Below are 21,349 nucleotides of genomic sequence, written 5' to 3' on the forward strand. Positions count from 1 at the left end.
CATCGTGACGAACCTGAAATTCAAAATGTCGTTCGTCTTTTGTCAAATAGGTTAGGACGGGGGTGCATTTGCAGCAAACTTCAAGTGACTTTGTAGTGTGGCGTGTGGCATTTCCCTGGGCGATTTTTGCTGGTAGTGTGTGGTGACCCTGGAAATACATTTCATTTTTACGAGTCTTTATTTCGTGTTTAATATTTTTTTTTGCCATGAAATATTTCGTCCGCGTATTCCATTATAGTCACAATTAAATATAATAACGTAACAATAATAAAACGTTCTGGTTGAAACGTGAAATATCGTTGGGCGTGTGCAACATTATAATCACAAACACGCCTAACCGATATACCCTTTCATTCTCTCTTGTCGTCGAAGTCGTCGTCGTCGTCGTTGTGGTGTATATGGCTTTGGAAAGTTTCGATTTCACAAGCATATGACGTGCATCGCGAGTCATTATACGGAAAAGGAGCGAAATTTGCCCGTCGTTTACCAGGCAAATGAAGGTAAGCCAATTAAAATCAATACATTTAATATTTCTCTTTTTTTCCAACGTCTTTTTCTAAAGTGTGTATATATGATAATCGATTAAAACTCTCGCGCATTTGGTCCTTTTCAAAAGCCACGTAATCGCTGCAACATGCGCGCAGCTTCCTTTCATCCGACATTTATTGTTTGGAATTTCGAATAAAAAAAAAATAATAATTTCCAAATATTTACATTGATCTTTCGTTTTTATATCCTTCAAAAAATAGTCATCGTTTGTCATAGAGGAGTGAGAGTAAATGGAAGTCAATTGTGTGTACGGTCGTTCGGTTTGCCATTCGTCAGGAGTCTAATTTTCCTTATTTTCTCTTTTTTTATTTTCTTTTATTTCTTTTGTGATGTGAATAGTTATTTTTTCATTAAATTGATTAATAATTTAATTATTGTTAGATACGTTTCTAATTTGTATAATTATTATTTATATTGCAACTCGAATCAAATGTCAAATATCAAGAGATTTTATATCAATTTCGGGATTGACCTTTTATCGGAACACGTGCACTTATTTTTGATAGTGGTGGGGGTACCGGTTTATTTGACATTAATTTCCCGCCTTTTTTCATGTCTACTCCGTTAACATACACAAAATCTGACTTATGATGTACATTTATTTCGTTGCACTGGTTGCACTTCACATGTAAAAAAACATTTTCTTTCGATACAAAGTCATATGGAGAGATTAAAATAATTATCTCGAAATTTGAATTATTATTTTCCGTTTCACAATTTAACCCAGGAATTAGCAGGTGTTACTTTCAATAAACGGAACAAGAAACAAAAAAAATAAAGTCTGTAAAATTATTACTTTACTGTTACTATTTATTGTGTTTATGTTTTAAAACAGTTTTAAAACTTAAGTAACACATTTTATAGTACATATTTATATAGGTTACTACTTTTCAAGAAAAAGAAACAAAATTACTGAGACTTTACTTGTTTTTTATAGTAACTTGTAACTTTTGGAAAAAGCTACATACTCACTTACTTTTTTAGCAAAGATTAATTTTTTATACCAAATGGAAATTTTATAAAAAGTAACTTACTAATACTTATTAATTATAAACTTACTAATTAATAATAATTTGTTAATTGTTACTTTTTAGTAACTTGTTACTTTATACTAATTTCTCACAGATATACATTTTAGTAGTATCTGAGAAATTTTATAACTTCTTAGATTTATAGTATACCTTGTTAATTTTATAGTAAATTGATACGTTTACAGTAACTTTTCTCTTTTACAGTAAATATCAACGATTATAGTAACTTGCTACTTTTATAGAAAGTTTTAAATTTACAGTAACTTGTTACTATTATAGTAAATTGTTACTTTCTTAGTATGTTCCTTGTGATTTTTAAAGTAATTCGTTACAATAAAAGAAATATTTATACTTATAGTAACTTGTTACTCTTAGGGTTCCTTGTTACTTTCACAGCAACTCGTAACTTGCTACTTTATCAATAACTTTTTACAATAACAATAACTTCTCTATTTAACAGTAACATATTACTTTTGGAGTAACTTTTTACGTTTATTGTAAAATGTTACGTTTATAGTAACTTTTTACGTTTATAGTAAAATGTTACTTTTAGAGTAACTTGATACGTTTATAGTAAAATGTTATTTTTTGAGTAACTTGTTACTTTTACAATAAAATGTTACTTTTTGAGTAACCTGTTACTCTTACAATAAAATGTTACTTTTGGAGTAACTAGATACCTTTATTATTAACTTGTTACTTTCCTAATAAATTGTTACTTTTACAATAAAATGTTACTTTTGGAGTAACTTGATACGTTTATAGTAAAATGTTACATTTGGAGTAACTTGTTACTTTAAAATAAAATGTTACTTTTGGAGTAACTTGATACGTTTATAGTAAAATGTTACTTTTCTAATAAATTGTTACTTTTACAATAAAATGTTACTTTTGGAGTAACTTGATACGTTTATAGTAAAATGTTACATTTGGAGTAACTTGTTACTTTAAAATAAAATGTTACTTTTAGAGTAACTTGATAACTACAGTTAAATGTTACTTTTGGAGTAACTTATACTTCTATATTAACTTGTTACTTTTCTAATAAATTGTTACTTTTACAATAAAATGTTACTTTTGGAGTAACTTATACTTTTATATTAACTTGTTACTTTTCTAATAAATTGTTACTTTTACAATAAAATGTTACTTTTGGAGTAACTTATACTTCTATATTAACTTGTTACTTTTCTAATAAATTGTTACTTTTACAATAAAATGTTACTTTTGGAGTAACTCATACTTTTATATTAACTTGTTATTGTAGAGACATTTTTTACTATCTCAGTAATTTGCTTCTTTTCAAGTAACTTTTTTCATTTGTACAGTAAAATGTAACTTTTAAAATAACACGTAAGGGGCCGTACACATAATACGTCACGCGGCTAGGGGGAGGGACGGGGTCTGAGAATTGTGACTAAGTGTGACATGGGGGAGGGGGGGTGAACTCATGTGTTACGTCACAATCTTTTAAATTCAAAGATTATAAGAAATTATATGTGACAATGGCACTTTTTCTAAATAAAACAAGTTAAAAATGCTCTAAACTATTTAATATCTATTATATGTACCTGTTTAACATCTATTGGTATATTATTTATAATATGATAAGTAATATATTCTCTTAATTTGAATCAGTTAAAAATCATGGTTTTAACTTAGAATCAGCAGTGACTGACTTTTTGCTTCTTAATCAGTTAAAAATAACTGAAAAATTATCCACAAAACACCGAAATTTTTCTAAATATGTATATTAAAGATTTGCTTGCATACTTCGAAAAATTTACTTGCAAAGTTTATTTTAAAATTGTGTAAAGATTTAAATTTCTCACTCCAATAAATGTTTATCCTCAAATTTTCTTAAAAATATAGCTTGAAACTTTCCTGAACATTTGAATTGCATTTTCGACTATACTTTCGTGAAAATTTTCCTGAAAATTTAAGTTAAATTTTCAGGAAAGTTTTGCGCTAAACATTTATTGAAGTGAATTAGAAATTTTGAAAATCTTAGTTCCTATGGAAAAATAAAAATGGTTAATTATTTATTTAGAAATATGAAGTTATTGGTGTTTTTGAATAATTTTACAATTAAGGAAATTCGTAAATAAATGTAATAGAACATTTTTTTTGAGTATCTAATAATTTTTAGAGTGAATCAGAATATTCTTTATGGTCAGGGAAAAAGTTAAAATTTTGTCTGGAAATCAGGGAAAAACAAAATTAAGTTTTTGTGGCAAACCTGATATTGCAACAATAAGTGCAAAAAAAATTTCTAATTGTAAATTTATTTTTAAAATTAAGTATATTTTTTATAAATATTAAGTGAAAGAACAAATTTTCCGAATGCAAAGCTTAAAAAACTTTTTAGGCATAATATATGATAGTATTTTGAAAGCATAAAAAACGTCTCGTTGAAAAGCATAAAGTTCCTGTCCCTATTCATAGCATTTCAATAAAATGGTAATTTTGTGTTTTTACTTATCATAACAGCTTGCCTCTTTTGTACTAAAGTGTTAATTTTTTCCAAATTCTAACTTTCTGGCGTTACGAAGATGTTTCTTTAAAAAGATTACTGAACTTACTTTTTATAGACTATATTATTGTAATATTTCAATAAATAGTAACATTCTTCAGTTGCTTTTGTTAAATTTGTTAACACGTCACTATACTGTCCATTAAAAAGAAAAAAGAAAAAGAAGTGGAGAAAAAGATGCTCATAATGCTTTATCGTTGTACGCTTGAATGAAATTGCCTTTATTTTAACGTTTTGAAATTTGAACGTAATTGTCATTGATGGGAGAAATAAAATTTGTAAGTCGATTGAATTTTGGGTGGCAGATAATGACAGACGATGAAGCCACCCTGGACTCAATGGACACGGAGGAAGATATTTTCAGCCCTCGCGGGCGCAGGAACAGTGGCCCAAATGCACGAAGAACAAAAAGCCTTCGCACACTGCGATCTCACGCCTCAACAAGTCCACATATTGCCGCAAGACATAATCTCAGCGTTCGGCGTAGTACACGCAACAGAATGCAGACCTACGATAATCTCAACACTAGTTGGATTCTAGGTACTGAATTCTAGAAGCAACCAAACAAAAAATTTTAATTCTCGAGATTCTGATTTCGAAAAAAACAATACAAAAATTTAATTCCCAGGATAATTTTTTCTCTTAATAAGTTTCCTGAAGTTGACGTCAAATCTAAAAGCGTAAAAGCTTCTAAAAGATAAAGTCATCTTTTTTTGGCCTTTAAACATCGTCGTCAATTTCAGGGACTTTTTTTATAATTAAATTATTTAATATAAAGCCGAAAAGAGTTTTTCTTCTCTGCTAATTGATAGTTTTTGATTCAGGAACCCAAACATTGAAGGGATATCCAATGTTCCCGCAAAATGGATCGTCATCGGAGAAAGAAATGGTGGACGATGTCCCGGAACGTAAACGTGATCTCAGAGATCGAATGCCGCTTAGATCGAGGGAGAATCATCAGTCGAAGGTTACGACTCGTCATATTCGTGATCGAGCGGAACACGACAGACCAATTCGTGAATTGCGCGAAAGACCGGAGCGCGAACATAATGAGAGAGCGAATCACGATCATAAAACCAGATCGGAAAGAGAGAAAAATATTCGCGACATAAAGGAGCGTAACGAGAGGGAAATTAAGGTGAAATCTGAAGTGCACGATAAGTCCGATGTTAGAACAACGAATAATGAGGAAAAGGACACCAGGTATTTATTTTTTTATTTTTTAGTTGTATATTAACCACTTATTTTTTTAGAACACATTTTTAGTTGTATATTAATCAAATTTATTCTTTTTTAGAACACGCAAGTCTGACAGTCCTGGAAGATTGAGAGAAGGGCCTATTACTAGACATTCCGGTAGTTCACTTAAAGATAAAGCCAAGGCAGAAGAGAACGAAGCTGATGAGGAGAGTTCGCATGAAAGTGAAAAGGCCGGGAATAATTCCGATAATGGACCGGTAAATTATTTTTCTTAATTTCTTTCTTTTTAGGGTAAAATTTACTGACTTATCGTCAATGTTATATTTAGTGCTACTCATGGAAACATTAAAATTATTATCTAATTTTTTAGGGTTACACGGATATGTATACTCGGGTTAAGAGAACAAGACGAACGTCGCAACGACAATTGTCGAGAAGTAAAAAATTAGCAGGTAAAATATTTTTCAACTCATTTTATGACCGATGAATTCTTCACGAAAAATTACTTTCTTTCTTTATACAAAAACATATTTTCTACATACATATATTTATAATTTTTGTAGATATTTTACATAGTTTGTCGCCTATTTCCTACTTTCTCCTTTTTCATCCCTTTAAATTAATAAAATACCCTAAAATCATACATTTTCTCCCCTTTTGCTTCCTCATGAGGAAGTATTGTAATAAAAAAATTTTTCAAATTCGATTTTTTGACATATCTTTGTTATTTGACCTCGGGAATTCAAAAATGACATTTTTAAAATTAGATATTAAACTTTTAAAATACTTTTTTTGAACCTAATTCGATTAGAAATTACGAAATTATTGGTATTTTAAAAATCAAAAATTGTAAAAAAAATCTTACTTTAAAAAATTTTTTTTTAAATGTGGAAGTAACTTTAAAGTCTTATAAATAACTTGTAAAACTTTAAAAATCGCTTTAATTTATCTAGTTTTTAACATAATTCGATCAGAAATACAAAATTATTGTTATTTTAAAAACCAAGAAGTATGGAAAATATCATTTTCTCAATTTTTTTTTTTATGGACTTAACCAAAATATTTCAAATTCGATTTTTTAGAATATTTTTTATGTCTTTTTTGATCTCAGGAATTAAAAAATTACATTTTTATAAATATCTCTAGCTAAACTGTGAAAAATGAAAAATTAATTTTGAAAATCTCCATGAGGAAGCAAAGTTTTTGATGAAATAAAAACAATAAATTCATCTTCTAACTTGGCAGCGGTTTTTTCCTTATTTTTATGAAAAATTTTTTTAAATTGTCATTTTAATAAAAAAAATTTACTATTTTAAAAATTAATTTTTTTAGCAAAATTGTTCAAATACTTTTTTCTCGAACATTATAATTAGCTATTAAAAATTCTTATTTTTAGAGTAAATTTTACTATTTTTGAAGTAAACATTTCTAATTTTTATAAAAAAAAAAGTTGTACCTGACAATAGTAAAATGCTATTCTGGAAATAACAATTTTTAATATTAAATTTTACCATTTTTGAAGGAAATTTTTCCAAGTTTCAAGTTAATTTTACTAATTTTTTTTTCTGAATTTACTTCATATTCTTAAATATTTTAAAATTAATTGAATTTTGAAGGAGTTGCGTTTACAATTCTCATAAATAGATGAACTTCAAAAGGTTTTAAATGGAAATTTTAGAAAATTTAAATTTTCAATAAATTTAATTAGAAATTTTAAAGAACATAGATTTTTGAAAAATTTTAATAATTCAAATTCTTCTGAAGTTAGTTCAATTTTTTAAATATATTTAATAAATTATTAATAATAATAAATTTATAGAAGAATATTTTCGTTAAAAACACTACAAAAAATTAATTTTTGGAGAAGTTGCAAAATAATTATGTTAAATTATTTTCAAAAGTTATGAAATTCTTTGCTAAAATTCAATAATGTAAAAAAATTTATAAAAATTCTCATCAAAATGTCAATTATCTATATAAATAATAAAGTTCTTCTGTGAAATTCAATTATTTTCAAAAATTTTCATGAATTCAAAGATTTTCAATATCTACTATTTTTATAAAAATTTTCCAAAGAATTCAATTATTTAAAAGAAATTAGAATAAAATTCTTTAAAAACATTCAATTATTTAAAAACATTTTTATAAAATTCTTCGCAAGAATTCAATTATTTAAAAAAAAAATGTAATAAAGTTCTCCGCAAGAATTGAATTATTTTTATAAATAATAAAATTCTTCTCATGAATTAAATTATTTTTAAAAATCTTAATAAAATTCGTTTTAAGGTCATGTTATTCAGTGGTCATGTGTCCCATATACTTTACTATGTGAACACGTGACTACTGAATAACATGACCTTAAGAATTCAATTATTTTTGAAAATGCAATTAATTTGAAAAATTTTATTGAAATTTGTCAAAAGAATTCAATTATTTAAAAATTTCGTTGCTAAATTTTTTTATAAGAATTCAATTTTAAGAAACATTAAATTATTGAATATATTGTTTACTTTTGTATTTAAATAATTCGATTCTCATAGAATTTTCTAATAAAAATAAATTTTTTTGAAAAAGTTTATTTAATTTTTTGTTGAAATTATTTGATGTTTTTATTTTCTAATATATATATATATATATATATATATATATATATATATATATATTTAATTAAAGAATTTCCGAATTGAAATGATGAAAATAATTTTGAAGTAGTTACAGTAACAATGTTCGTATAATATAAATTAATGATTTTATCACTCTGTCATTTTTAATTATTATAACTTTAGAATTTCAAAAAGGTTTGAATTTGAATGTTTTGAAGAATTTTAATTCCTATGGAAAAATAATAATGATTAAATATTTATTTAAAAAAGAAGTTATTGATGTTTTCGAATAATTTTACAATTAAAGAAATTCGTAAATAAATGTAATAGAATATTTTTTTGAGTATCGAATCAATTTTAGAGTGAATCGCAGAATATTCTTTAGGGTCAGGGAAAAAGTCAATGTTTGGAAATCAGGGGAAAGCAAAATTAAATTTTTGTAGCAACTTTGTTTTGTAATTTGTTACAATCTCCAAAAGGAATTTTTCCAATAAGAATTAAAAAAAGTGTGTTTCTTTACCAATTTTGCACCAAAAAGTCAATAATAATAATTGAAGATTGTTAAATTTTATCTCATATGGTTAGCAGAATTTTTAATGTAAATTTTAATATTTTGAAACAAAACGGAATTTTATTTTATTGTTTACGCTTTTTTACAGTTGAGGACAGTGATATGAGCGAGTCAACGGACACACCAGGTCCACGAAAATATAGCTTACGTCAGAAAAAGCCAACAGTTGACAGATTCCAGGCAAATGTCGAACCAGTTCGCCGATCGATTCGCGCCTTAAGAAGCGTTCTCAGTAATTCGATACGGCGTCGTAAGCATCGAAGCAAGAGTTCGAGTTCAAGTGACTCGACCGACTCCGAACCCCAGAGATACGACAAGAAGAAGAGCAAAAAAGCGAGGTAATTTAAATTCAACAATTACGTTTCAAAGTCAATGAGAATTTTCAAAAGTCAAAATATTCAAAATGTTCCACGAGAAACTAATATTCACTCTTTTTTAATTAGACAAAATATTATACAACAAGGAGGACCACAAGATCGAAAGGCGGACATCAGTCCAATAACATTGGACACGAATATTAGTTTTTCCGATGTCGGTGGATTGGAATCGCATATTCATTGTCTCAAGGAAATGGTCGTATTTCCAATGATGTATCCCGATGTTTTCGAACGATTTCACATAACACCGCCAAAGGGTGTGTTGTTTCATGGACCGCCAGGCACTGGAAAGACATTGATAGCGCGCGCTTTAGCAAATGAATGCAGTCAGGCCAATAGGAAGGTGGCATTTTTTATGCGCAAGGGCGCTGATTGTCTATCGAAATGGGTCGGCGAGTCGGAACGTCAGCTACGTTTACTTTTCGAGCAAGCGCAACAAATGAAACCATCAATTATTTTCTTCGATGAAATTGACGGCCTCGCACCTGTTCGAAGTACAAAACAAGATCAGATTCATGCCAGTATTGTATCGACACTACTTGCACTTATGGATGGCCTCAGCGATCGGGGAGAGGTGAGAAAATTTTATTTTTCTTACCTTCAGGATTTTATGACTTATTTTCAAAATTTGCAACTTTTTCGACTTTTCTTCCAAATATTGCAATGAAATATCACATTTTTAGTAAAAAATAAATTAAACTTATTTTGATTTTTATAGTATAAAATATAACTATAGACAAATCTTTCAAAAATTATTATCTTCTCAAGAATTCAATTATTTACATAAATAATAACATTCTTCGTAAGAATTAAAGTATTTTTATAAATATAGTAAAATTTTTTCCAAAAATTCAATTATTTTCAAACAAAATTTTAATAACATTTCACGAATGAATACAATTATTTTCTAAAATTTTAATAATTCCTTCGAAACAATTCAATTATATTTATAAATAGCAAAATTCTTTGCAAAAATTCAATTATATTCAAAACACTTTCACGAAAGAATTCAATTTTTTTTCTTAATTCGTTATAAAAAATTTCAAAGGATTCAATTATTTTCCAAAATTTTAATGAATTTTTCGAAAAAATTCAATTATTTTTTAAACTTTTAATAAATCTTTCGTTATAAAATTTTTCAAAAGAATTTTCAAAAATTTTAATAAAATTCAATAATTAAATGTTTAATTTCAATTATTAACATACACTTAAAAACTTAAAAGAAATTGTTTATAAAATTAATTATTTTTAAGATTTTTAATTAAAATTTTTATAGAAAATCCATTGTTTAAAAAAAAATTCACAGGAATTCTTCAAGAAGAGTTTAATTAGAATTATCAAAAATTTTAATATATTTCTTCTTGAGAATTCAATTATTTTTCTAAATAATAAAATTCTTCGAAGGAATTCTATTATTATCAAATTTTTTGCACCAATTCGATGATTTTCAATAAATTAATTTTAAAAATGAAAATTATTTAAAATTGAAATTTTGCAAAATTCAATTGAAAATAATTGATTATTTTCAAGTATTTTAATGAATAATCTTATAAATATAATTTTAAAAATGATAATTAATGAAAACTAGCTTCTAAAAATTATATAAAAATATTTTTGAAAAAAATAATTCTTAAAATATTTCTATTATAATTTTTTAAAAATCATTATTTTTTATTTATTTTTCCACAGGAATTAAAATCTCAAATAACTTCAATGAAAAAACTTTTAAAAATTAATTATTTCTAAAAATTGCAACTGTAATTCTTTTAAAATTCAATTACTTTTTTAGAATTTTTGAATAAAATTATTCAAAACTTTAAGAATTTTTTAAGAAAAATAATGTAATTAATAATTTTTCAAAATAAAAATTTAAATATTTTTATACTTCTGCTTCCCTAAAATTTTCTAACAATTTTAAATATGTTTTAAAATTTAATTAATTCGTAAAATTTTTGCTATAACCCTTTAAATATTAAATTATTTTCTAAAATTTTAACTGGAATTTTTTTAAATCAATTCCTATCAGAGTTCAAGTTTGAGAATTTAATTATTTAAATAGAATAATTTTTGTAAATTCATAAAATAATGTACTTTTAAAAATTCAATTATATTTCTAGATAATTTTTAAAGATGAAATAGTAAAATTCTTTAAAACATAAAATTTTACAAAATTTCCAGTTGTTTAAATTTTTTGAAAATTATTTTCGTCAATTCAAGTAGGTATACCTTCCAAAAAATAACAATTACTATTTTTCAAAAACTTAATTCTCTTCTGAATTTTAAAATTTCAATAATTTTTGTAAAATAATTAAATTATTTATTATTTATATTTAATAATGTTCTTTGTAAGAATTGAATAATTTTTATAAATAATAATATTTTTTAGATTAAATTCAATTATATTTAAAAAAAAATTAATATAGTTCTTCGTGTGAATTCAATTACTTAAAAAAAATAATAAATCTCATCGCAGGATTTCAATTATTTAAACAAAATTTAATAAAATTCTTCCCAACAGTTTAATTATTTTTATAAATGATAAAATTCTTCAAAAAAATTCAATTACTTTTAAAAGTTTTAAAGAAATTTATTTCAAAACTTGAATTATTATTTAAAAGTAACAAAACTCGTCGCAGTATTTCAATTATTTTTAACAATTTTATTAAAATTCTTCGAAAGAATTCAATTATTTTTAAAAATTTTAATAAAGTTCTTCGCAAGAATTCAAAATTTTTATAAATAATAAAATTTTTCTAAAAAAAAAAATTTTTTTTTTTTTTTAATTTTATTATCGTTAAAAACCAAATTTTCTTCAGAATTTTTAAATTTCAATAATTTTTGTAAAATAAATAAATAAACTACTAATCTTTCAAAATTAAATTATTTTTTTAGAATTTTTGAATAATATTATTGAAAACTTTTAATTGTTAAGGAAAAAAGAAATCATGTTCATGTTTAAATTTTAATTCTTCATTTAAATTCTTCAAAAATTTGATTATTTTTTTATATTTTTCAAAAATTCTATTATTTTTAAAAGACTTTATTAAATTGCCAAAAATTATGGAATCACTTTCGAAAAATTATCAAAAATAATTCATATAAAGATGAAGTTTAGTTCAGAATTGTAGAAAATAATTAAATTTTGGATGGGTTATAATTAAAAATTTTCAGATATTATTAAATTTCAGAAGGTTTTAAGCTGAAATTTTTAAAATTTTATTTCCTGTGAAAAAACAAATATGTATTTAAATATTCATTTAACAAAATTATTGAAGTTATAAAAAAAAAAAAAAATTTCTGTGACGACACTTAATTTTATTAAACAACTTTTCGATTTTTTTTTTGTATTTTTAATCGACTAAAGCGACTTTTTTTATGATTAAAAGTTTTTAATGTAAAGTTATTAAATTGCGTGAGTGTTTAAAAATTGTTTTCTTTCAGGTGATAGTTATAGGGGCCACTAATAGAATAGACGCAATTGATCCTGCATTGAGACGTCCAGGACGTTTTGATCGTGAACTTTTCTTCCCGCATCCGGCAATGAAGGAGAGACTTGAAATTTTAAGGATACACGTGAAAAAGTGGCAAAATCAACCGGGCGATCATCTTCTCGAGGCGTTAGCGGAAAAATCGACGGGCTATTGCGGCTCGGATTTACGTGCTCTTTGCACTGAGGCGGTGATACAGGGTTTAAAGAGGACATATCCTCAGATTTATTTGTCGAGCAATCGTCTTCTCCTCGATCCAGAGCGTGTGGAGGTAATTTCAAGTTATTTTATTACAAGTGCAGAATTTTAAAATTCTTTGAAATTGAAATTTCTTTGTCGCGGTAAATAGGGTGAAAATTTTAAAAATCGAAAAATTTGTGTTAAATTTGCGCAGGTGAAAAAGAAAGACTTCATAAAGGCGAGTTCACTTCTCGTTCCGTCCTCTCATAGAGTGACGCCATGTGCAGGAAGAAAACTTCAGGCGTTCATGGAACCTCTTCTTGGACCAACGCTCTCTCAACTAGTTGACGTAGTGAAGGGAATATTTCCACAGGGCATTAATCCAGCTTTGGCGAAGTAAGTATTTTTCTCTTCTCTTTCTCTCTTTGTTTTCGCGCGCAGGCTTCGTACACAGTTACTAAAACCTACTATTTTTTACTTTTTTTTTACGATTTGCTAATATTTTGGATCCTTTTTTTTAGATTTGTGACACTAAAAGCAACTTTTTCCTCTTTTTTTGAAAATTTGCAGTACTTTAAATACGATTCGAGTTGAAATCAAAAAAATTATTCTCAAAACTTTTAGTAAAATTCTTATAAAAGATTCAATAAATTTTAATAAAATTCTCTCTAACGATATAATTATTATAAAAAAAATTTCAAAATTCAATTATTTTAGATATTTACTACTTTAATAAAAAATTCCCCCAAAGAATTCAATTATTTAAAAAGAAATTTTTTTAATTCTTTGCAAACATTCAATTATTATTATTTTTCTAAATAATAAACATTTTCACAGGAATTCAATATTATTTAAAAGCACAAATATAAAATTTTTCGAAGAAAAATCAATTATTTAAAAAGATTTTTTATAAAATTCATCGCAAGAATTAAATTATTTTTCTAAGTAACAAAATTCTACTTAGGAATTCAATTATTTTTAGAAGTAATAAAACTCATATCACAGGATTCAATTATTTTTAATGCAATTTTAAATCAATTCCTCAAAAAATTTTATTAAAATTTTTCGAAAGAATTCAATTATTTTTATAAATCATAAAATTCTTCTCACAAATTTTATTATTTTTGAAAGTTTTAATAAAATTCTTAACGCAAACATTTAATTATTTTCATAAATAATAAAAATTTGACAGGAATTCAATTATTTACAAATTTTTTTTTATAAAATTCTACGCAGAAATTGAATTAAATTTTCGTAGGTAATAACAAATTTTACGAGAATTCAATTTTTCTCAAGAATTCAATTATATTTTTATGAATAATGAAATTTATCGAAGAAATTCCAATTCTTTTCAATACAATTTTAAATAAATTTATCGCTAAATGCAATTATTCTGAAAAATTTAATTTAAATTCAATTATTTTCACAAACAATACGAATTTTCTCTGGAATTTAATTATTTAAAATTTTGTAATAAAATCCTTTGTTAGAATTCAATTATTTTTTAAAATATTAAAGTTCTTCTTACATATTCAATTATTTTGACAAATAAATATAATTCTTCGCAAAAATTCAATTAATTTCAAAAATTTTAGAAAATTCTCGTAAAAATTTCAATTATCTTTATAAATAATAAATTTCTTCACCGAAATTCAATTATTTTCAAAAATTTTACTAAAATTGTTGGCAAAATTTCAATTATTATCATAAATAATCAAATTCTTTTTAGGAATTCAATTATTTTCACAAACAAGACGAATTTTCTCTGGAATTTAATTATTTAAAATTTTGTAAGTTTGTTAGAATTCAATTATTTTTTAAAATGTTAAAGTTCTTCTTACATATTAAATTATTTTGATAAATAAATATAATTCTTCGCAAAAATTCAATTAATTTCAAAAAATTCAATTATTTTTATAAATAATAATATTTTTTCTGGAATTCAATTATTGTTAAAGGTTTAATTTAAATAAAAATCGTTGCAAGAATTTAATTATTATTAAAAGTGATAAAAGTGATGACGGGATTTCAATTATTTTTAATACAAATAAATTTATTTGTATTAAAAATACAATTTTAATCAAAAATTGTATTAAAATTCTTTAAAACAATTAAATTTTTTTTTTTAAATGTAACAAAGTTCTTCATATGAATTTAAATATATTATAAAAAATAAAGAATCTTATCGCAGGATTTCCATTATTTAAACAAAATTTCATAAAATACTTCCGAGGAACTCAATTATTTTTATAAATAATAAAATTCTTCGAAACAATTCAATTCTTTAAAAAAATTTAATAAATTTCTACGCAAGAATTCAATGGTTTTTAAAAGTTATAAAATTCGTTACAAGAATTCAATTATTATTAAAAGTAATAAAACTTATGGAAGGATTTTAATTATTTTTAATACAATTTTAAATTCATTCTTCGATAAATACAATTATAATTAAAAATTTTATTAAAATTCTTTTTAAAAAATTTAATTTTTTAAAAAATATTTAACACAGTCTTTCGTAAGAATTCAATTATTTCTTTAAAAAATAAGATTTTTTGATTAAATTCAATTATATTTAAACAAAATTTAATATATTTCTTCGTTTGAATTCAATTATTTAAAAAAAAACAATAAATCTCATCTCAGGATTTCAATCATTTAAACAAAATTTAATTGAATTTCTAGCCAGGAATTCAATTATTTTTTTAAAAGTTCAATAAAAATTGATTTAAAAATGAATTACCGAATAATCGATTTATTATTTATGAAAATAATAAATTGAATTATTGCAACGAATTTTATTATATTTTTTTTTAAATAATTGAATTTTTTGAGAAATTTTACTACTTGTAAAAATAATTGAATTCTTGCGAAGGATTCTTGTAAATAATTAACTTTTTTCTGAGAAGATTTTTTTTAATAATTTAAATTTTGTCATGTCATGTTTTGTAATAATATTTTTATAAGTTGTTGAATTTCAAAAAGCTTTGAATTTGAATGTTTTGAAAAATTTTAATTCCCACGGAAAAATAATAATGATTAGATATTTATTTAAAAAAGAAGTTATTGATGTTTTTGAATAATTTTACAATTAAAGAAATTTGTAAATAAATGTAATAGAACATTTTTTTTCAGTATCTAATAATTTTTAGAGCGAATTAGAATATTCTTTAGGGTCAGGGAAAAAGTTAAAAATTTTTCTTGTAATCAGGGAAAAATGAAATATTTGTGGCAACCCTGAAAAGGCTTTAGGATTGAAATCATTTAAAATATTTTAATTTCTGTGAAAAAAGTAAATTGTATTTAAATATTTATTTTTAAAAAATGGTTCTATTTTTTAATGTTAGATATTTAACATTACTTAAATTTTACTTTACAAACTTTACTTTAAATTAGAAAAAAATTGAGTCGTCAAATTTAATTTTTCGACAGTTACTTTTTTTTACTACTTTTTTCCATTCTTAAAAAAATTGAGTCGTCAAATTTAGTTTATCGACAGTTACTTTTTTTTACTGCTTTTTTCAATTCTTAAAACTCCTTTTTGAAAATAATTTATCGAGTACGAAGCTTATAAGTGGGAAAAGTAATTTTTTTGCATTTTTCACGAAACAATTGTAATTTTTTAAATTTTTCTGTCAATAGAGTGAAAGTAGCAAGAGGAGTTCACAGGCCACGACTCTTGATATCCGGTGGACCGATGGCGCAAAGTCAGAGTCCTCGACTCGCCCAGGCCTTAATCTATCGAATGGAGCATGTACCAGTGCAAACATTGGATGTGAGCGCACTTTTCGCCGAGAGTGCACGCTCACCGGAGGAAGCGTGCGTTCAAGTGTTCAATGAGGCCTCACGAAACGTACCGTCCATTATTTACATAAGATCAATCGACCAATGGTGGCCTCTCGTACCGGAAACAGTGAAAGCCGTTTTTCTCTGTCGCATCGCATCCCTCGATCCACCATTGCCAATTTTAATTCTCGCCACCAGTGATTCATCCTACAATGAACTTCCCGATCAACTCAAGAATTTATTCAGTGAACTACGTGGCGAAGTTCATTCAATGAATTCGCCCACTGAGGAGCAAAGATTTGTCTTCTTCAAGCATATATTCCTCGTGCAGAGTTTAAAACCACCGCACGTGAAACTCGATAAGCCGCGTGTCCTCGAGGAATTGCCAATTGCTCCCGAGCCAATGCCAAAGAAACTCTCTGAGGAGGAGAAGAAACTTCTTCGCGATAAAGAAGAAATTTCATTGCGTGAATTGAGGATATTTTTGAGGGAAATTTGTGCCAAACTCGCGAGAAATAGACAGTAAGAAGTTTTAAATTATTTTTTAAAATAAAAAAAAATTGTTTAATTTGAAATTTTTGGAAATTTTAATTTCTAATTTTTTTGTTTCTTTTTTAGATTTTTTATGTTTACGAAACCGGTGGACACGGACGAGGTGCCGGATTATAATACGATTATTGAAGAGCCAATGGATTTGGAAACGATGATGACAAAAATTGATATGCACTCTTATCTTTGTGCTCGTGATTTTCTCGATGATATTGATTTAATTTGTCGGAATGCTCTTGAATACAATCCTGACAGGTAAGTCCATAATATTATTTTTTTATTGTTTTTCCTTCCTTCTCTTCTTCATTATCATCATCTTCTTTTTCTCTTAAAAAAATCCCTTTTTCCGAAGCACTTTTTTCAATTGTTGCATAATAAATGAAATTTCTTTTAAAATATAGGACAAGAAGACAAATTTTAAAGAATAATTATTGTAAAATAAATTGTACACTGTTGAGTTGATTGTTGCATTGACTGACTTAATTCTATGAAATTGCATAGAGACAGACAGACTTTTAAGCAAACTTTTAAGAATAAGCAATAGCGTTGTTGCTTGAAGGAATCTAATCAAAGAATCCAAAAAATGATCCACGGGGTTTGGCCTTTAAGATTGTTACTAAGAAATTTTCGACAAAACTGGACTTCTAGTCTATAGTTTCTGTGTGGTACAAAAGCAGGAACTTTTTTGCTTAAATAGATATAATTCTTCGTGTGAATTCAATTACTTTTAAAAAAATAATATATCTAATCGCAGGATTTCAATTACTTAAAAAAAATTCACTATAGTTCTTCGCAAGCATTCAATTATTTTCATAAACAATAAAATTTTTCTCAGGAATTCAATTATTTTTAAAAGTTTTAATAAAATTCGTTAGCAAAAATTCAATTATTACTAAAAGCATTAAAACTCATCGCAGGATTTCAATTACTTTTAATATAATTTAAAAAAAATTCCTTGAAAAATGCAATTATTATTAAAAATTTTATTAGAATCCAATAATTTTATAAGTTTTTAAAGGAAGAAATATTCTTTGAAAGAATTCAATTATTTAAAAATTTGTTGATAAAATTCTTTATGAGAATTCACTTTTGAGAAACATTAAATCATTCAATAAATTATTTATTTTTATATTTAAATCATTGAATTTTTGTAGAATTTTCTAATAAAAATTGATTTAAAAATTAATTTCAGTTAAAATTGTAGATAATAATTGAATATTAAAATCATTATAGTGTGAATTTTTAGAAATAATTGAATTTTGAAAAGATTTTAATCTTTAAAAATCTGAATTTTTCATACTTTTAACTAACAATTATGTAGAATTAATTTTTTTGAAAAATTTTAATTTAATTTTTTTCAATTTAATTATGTTCCAAAATTTTTAAAACTATTCGTCAAAATTTCAATTATTTTCATAGATAATAAAATTCTTCTCCGAAATTCAATTATTTCCAAAAATTCTTGACAACATTTCAATTATTTTCAAAAATGTTCCTCAATTCAATGATTTTCAATATCTACTATTTTAATAGAATTTTCCAAAAGAATTTAATTATTTAAAAATAATTTTAATATTACTCAAACATTTAATTATTTTCATAATAAATAATTAAAAATTTAGAGGAATTCAATTATTTACAAATTTTTCATAAATTTCTTCGCATAATTCAATTATTTTCATAGATAATAAAATTCTTCGCATGAATTTAATTATTTTCATAAATAATAAATTTTTTCACTCGAATTCAATTATTTAAAAAATTTCAATAAAATTCTTCTCAAGAATTCAATTATTTCATAAATAATAAAATTCTTTTTAGGAATTCAATTCCATTATTCTTTAAAATTTCATTGAAATTCGTCGAAAGAATTTAATATTGAGAAGCACTCGGTGAATTATTTATTTTTGTATTTAAATAATTGAATTCTAGTAGAATTTTCTAATAAAAATTTATTTAAAAATGAACTTTAGTTAAAATTTCAGATAATAATTGAATATTAAAGGCATTATAGCATGAATTTTTAGAAATAATTGCATTTTTAAAAGGTTCCAAATTAAAATCTTTAAAAATCTGAATTTTTCATACTTTTAACTAACAATTTTGTAGAATTAATTTCATTGAAAAAGTTTATTTGAATTTTTGTTGACATTATTTAAAGTTTTTATTTTCTAAAATATATTTAATTGGAGAATTTCTGAATAATCAAAATTTAACGTAAAATTGAAGTGTAAACAAATAAATTTAAAAATTCTCAAAAAGAACTTTTTCAAAAATTATTAAAATTAATTGATTTAAAGATGAATTTTAGTTAAAAATTCTAGAAAATAATAATTAAATTGAAATGATGAAAACAATTTTGAAGAAGTTACAATAATTTACAATATTTACATATTTTAATCAAATTCTGCCCAAACATTTAATTATTTTGATAAATAATAAAATTTTCACAGGATTTTAGAGTGAATCAGAATTATTCTTTAGGGTCAGGGAAAAAGTCAAAATTTTGCCTGGAAATCAGGGAAAAGGCAGGAAAAAACGAAATTAAATTTTTGTGTCAACCTTGATGACTATTAAATAATTATAAACTTGAAATAAATGTCTAAAATTTGTTCCTTTCTATTTTCTCAAAAAGCTGATAAAATTCTGAAGAAGTGAAACCTTTACGACAAAAGAATGTCAATTTTTCAAACAGATATTTTACAAATTCCCGATTTTCAATAATAATTTGCCTAATTTCTTTTTATCTTCCGAAGAAATAAACTTCTTTTAACGTTCATAGGCTCATCTGAATCGTATTTTTTTTATAAAATTTAGATTTTTTTCAAATAATTTATCTCTATATGTACATTCCTTTAGAAATTGCAAGTCATTAAAGTTGTTTGAAATTTTTAAACTTTTTTTATTCAATATTCTTGACTTGTATTTTCTAAAGAAATATACATAGATAAATTCTTGTAGGATGAAATTTCACTTCTATAAAAAAATACCATTTGATACGATTCAAATGAGCCTTTGAACGTTAAAAAAACGTTAATTTTTTCGTAAGATATAAAAAAAACTAGGTAAATTACTGAAAATGGGTTTTTTTAAATATTCGATTAAAAAATTAACATTTTTTTTTGTCGTTAAGGTGTCATTTTTATCAGAATTTTATCAGTTTATTGAGAGTATAGAATATAAAATTTTTGTTGTAACTGCAAAAACTACCCCTTGGGCATTAAAATTAAATTTTTATTACATTCACCAAGAATTTATGGTTTAAGAGTCGCCAAAAAGTGTTAATTCTTGAAGAAGAAATTTTTACAAATTTTATAATATTTTTAAATAAAATGGGGATTGAAAGGAAGAATCTGACAAACAATCGGAACAAAAGTTAATCCAATGTCATAATTTCGTATTTTAAAGAATTTTAAATTCCTTTCGGTAGAAGCGTGAGGAATTTCATTCTCTACATTTTGAATAAATTAAAGTTAAATTTGAATAAAAATTATACTTTTTTGTCAATAATAAATGATTTAAGTAACATAACATAAAATTTAACAAATGTTTCTTATTTACAGAAAATTGTAATTTTTATTCAAATGCAACTTTCAATCGTTTTAAATGTTCAAAATTAAATTCTTCGCCTTTCCACCAAAACGAATTAAAAATTTAATTTGTCTCTTTCTTTTAAATTACGAAATTATGACATAAAATTTTGATGACAAACATTTAGATAAAGTCATGTTTTCCAATTTAATTTATTTATTGGCTACTATAGATAAACTTTTAGAGGGAATGGTACCAACGATCATGCAAATTCTGATAAGCGACAATTGCTTTTACCAGGAAATTAGTTTGGCTTTTGAAAAGACTAATCAACAGTTGATTCAATTAACAATCAATAATAACAATAAAAAAAATTGATTTACAAAAATGCTTTTCTTGAAAAAAGTGACTTCCTAAAGTTGTTATTTTGCAATCATCTGGCACTCTTAATTTCTCTCATTTTTTCAACGGATAAATTAAAAATGTAGAATTAATTGTAATTTTAATGAAAATATTGAATCTCTTTCCTTGAGAATTTTTATTTTAAACGTATAAAGTTGTTTCTTCTTGAGATCTTCTTAAAACCACTTAGATTGTTTTCAATGCACGAGGGGGCGAATGAATATTTCTCCCGCGCATTTCTACTTTACCGATCGAACACAGATGGGAATGTCATGTGTGTAAATAAAAATGAAGAAGGCGGGGGAATATTTACGCGCCTCAGCACGCACCCTAATTAATATTAGAAAATAAAGAAGAAATGACAATTTTTGATATTTATTCTCAAGGATTTGATGAGTATATTAACTTTAAAAAAGAAAAAAGAAATTCCGTGTGAAAAATAATTGCGGCACATCTATCGGTCGTTTCCTCATACTGACATATATTCATTGTTGTGTGTTTTTTCATGTCAGCTTGCGCGATAGGCCCTCTCTCGGAATATTAAAGAGGTAG

The 21,349-nt window shown here is 24.6% G+C and overlaps 1 protein-coding gene across 3 annotated transcripts in view; it reads left to right on the top strand.

The window, feature by feature from the left end:
* The first annotated feature begins 76 nt into the window (after window positions 1-76).
* The window catches only part of LOC122513038 (ATPase family AAA domain-containing protein 2-like), a 32,726-nt gene continuing 11,453 nt past the window's right edge, over window positions 77-21,349 (top strand). Inside the window, exons 1-11 of one of the 3 annotated variants that reach the window (XM_043629268.1) lie at window positions 77-500; window positions 4,412-4,653; window positions 4,938-5,316; window positions 5,411-5,570; window positions 5,684-5,765; window positions 8,576-8,825; window positions 8,931-9,438; window positions 12,306-12,623; window positions 12,747-12,928; window positions 16,172-16,837; window positions 16,934-17,119. In XM_043629268.1, coding sequence (XP_043485203.1) covers window positions 4,422-4,653; window positions 4,938-5,316; window positions 5,411-5,570; window positions 5,684-5,765; window positions 8,576-8,825; window positions 8,931-9,438; window positions 12,306-12,623; window positions 12,747-12,928; window positions 16,172-16,837; window positions 16,934-17,119 — 2,963 coding nt within the window. In that variant the 5' untranslated portion in view covers window positions 77-500; window positions 4,412-4,421. The remainder of the gene's footprint in view (window positions 501-4,411; window positions 4,654-4,937; window positions 5,317-5,410; window positions 5,571-5,683; window positions 5,766-8,575; window positions 8,826-8,930; window positions 9,439-12,305; window positions 12,624-12,746; window positions 12,929-16,171; window positions 16,838-16,933; window positions 17,120-21,349) is intronic. The other 2 variants (XM_043629267.1, XM_043629270.1) reach the window with 2 other exon arrangements.

The sequence above is a fragment of the Leptopilina heterotoma genome, unplaced genomic scaffold, assembly GCF_015476425.1.
Source record: "Leptopilina heterotoma isolate Lh14 unplaced genomic scaffold, ASM1547642v1 Lhet_131, whole genome shotgun sequence".
Taxonomy (NCBI): domain Eukaryota; kingdom Metazoa; phylum Arthropoda; class Insecta; order Hymenoptera; family Figitidae; genus Leptopilina; species Leptopilina heterotoma.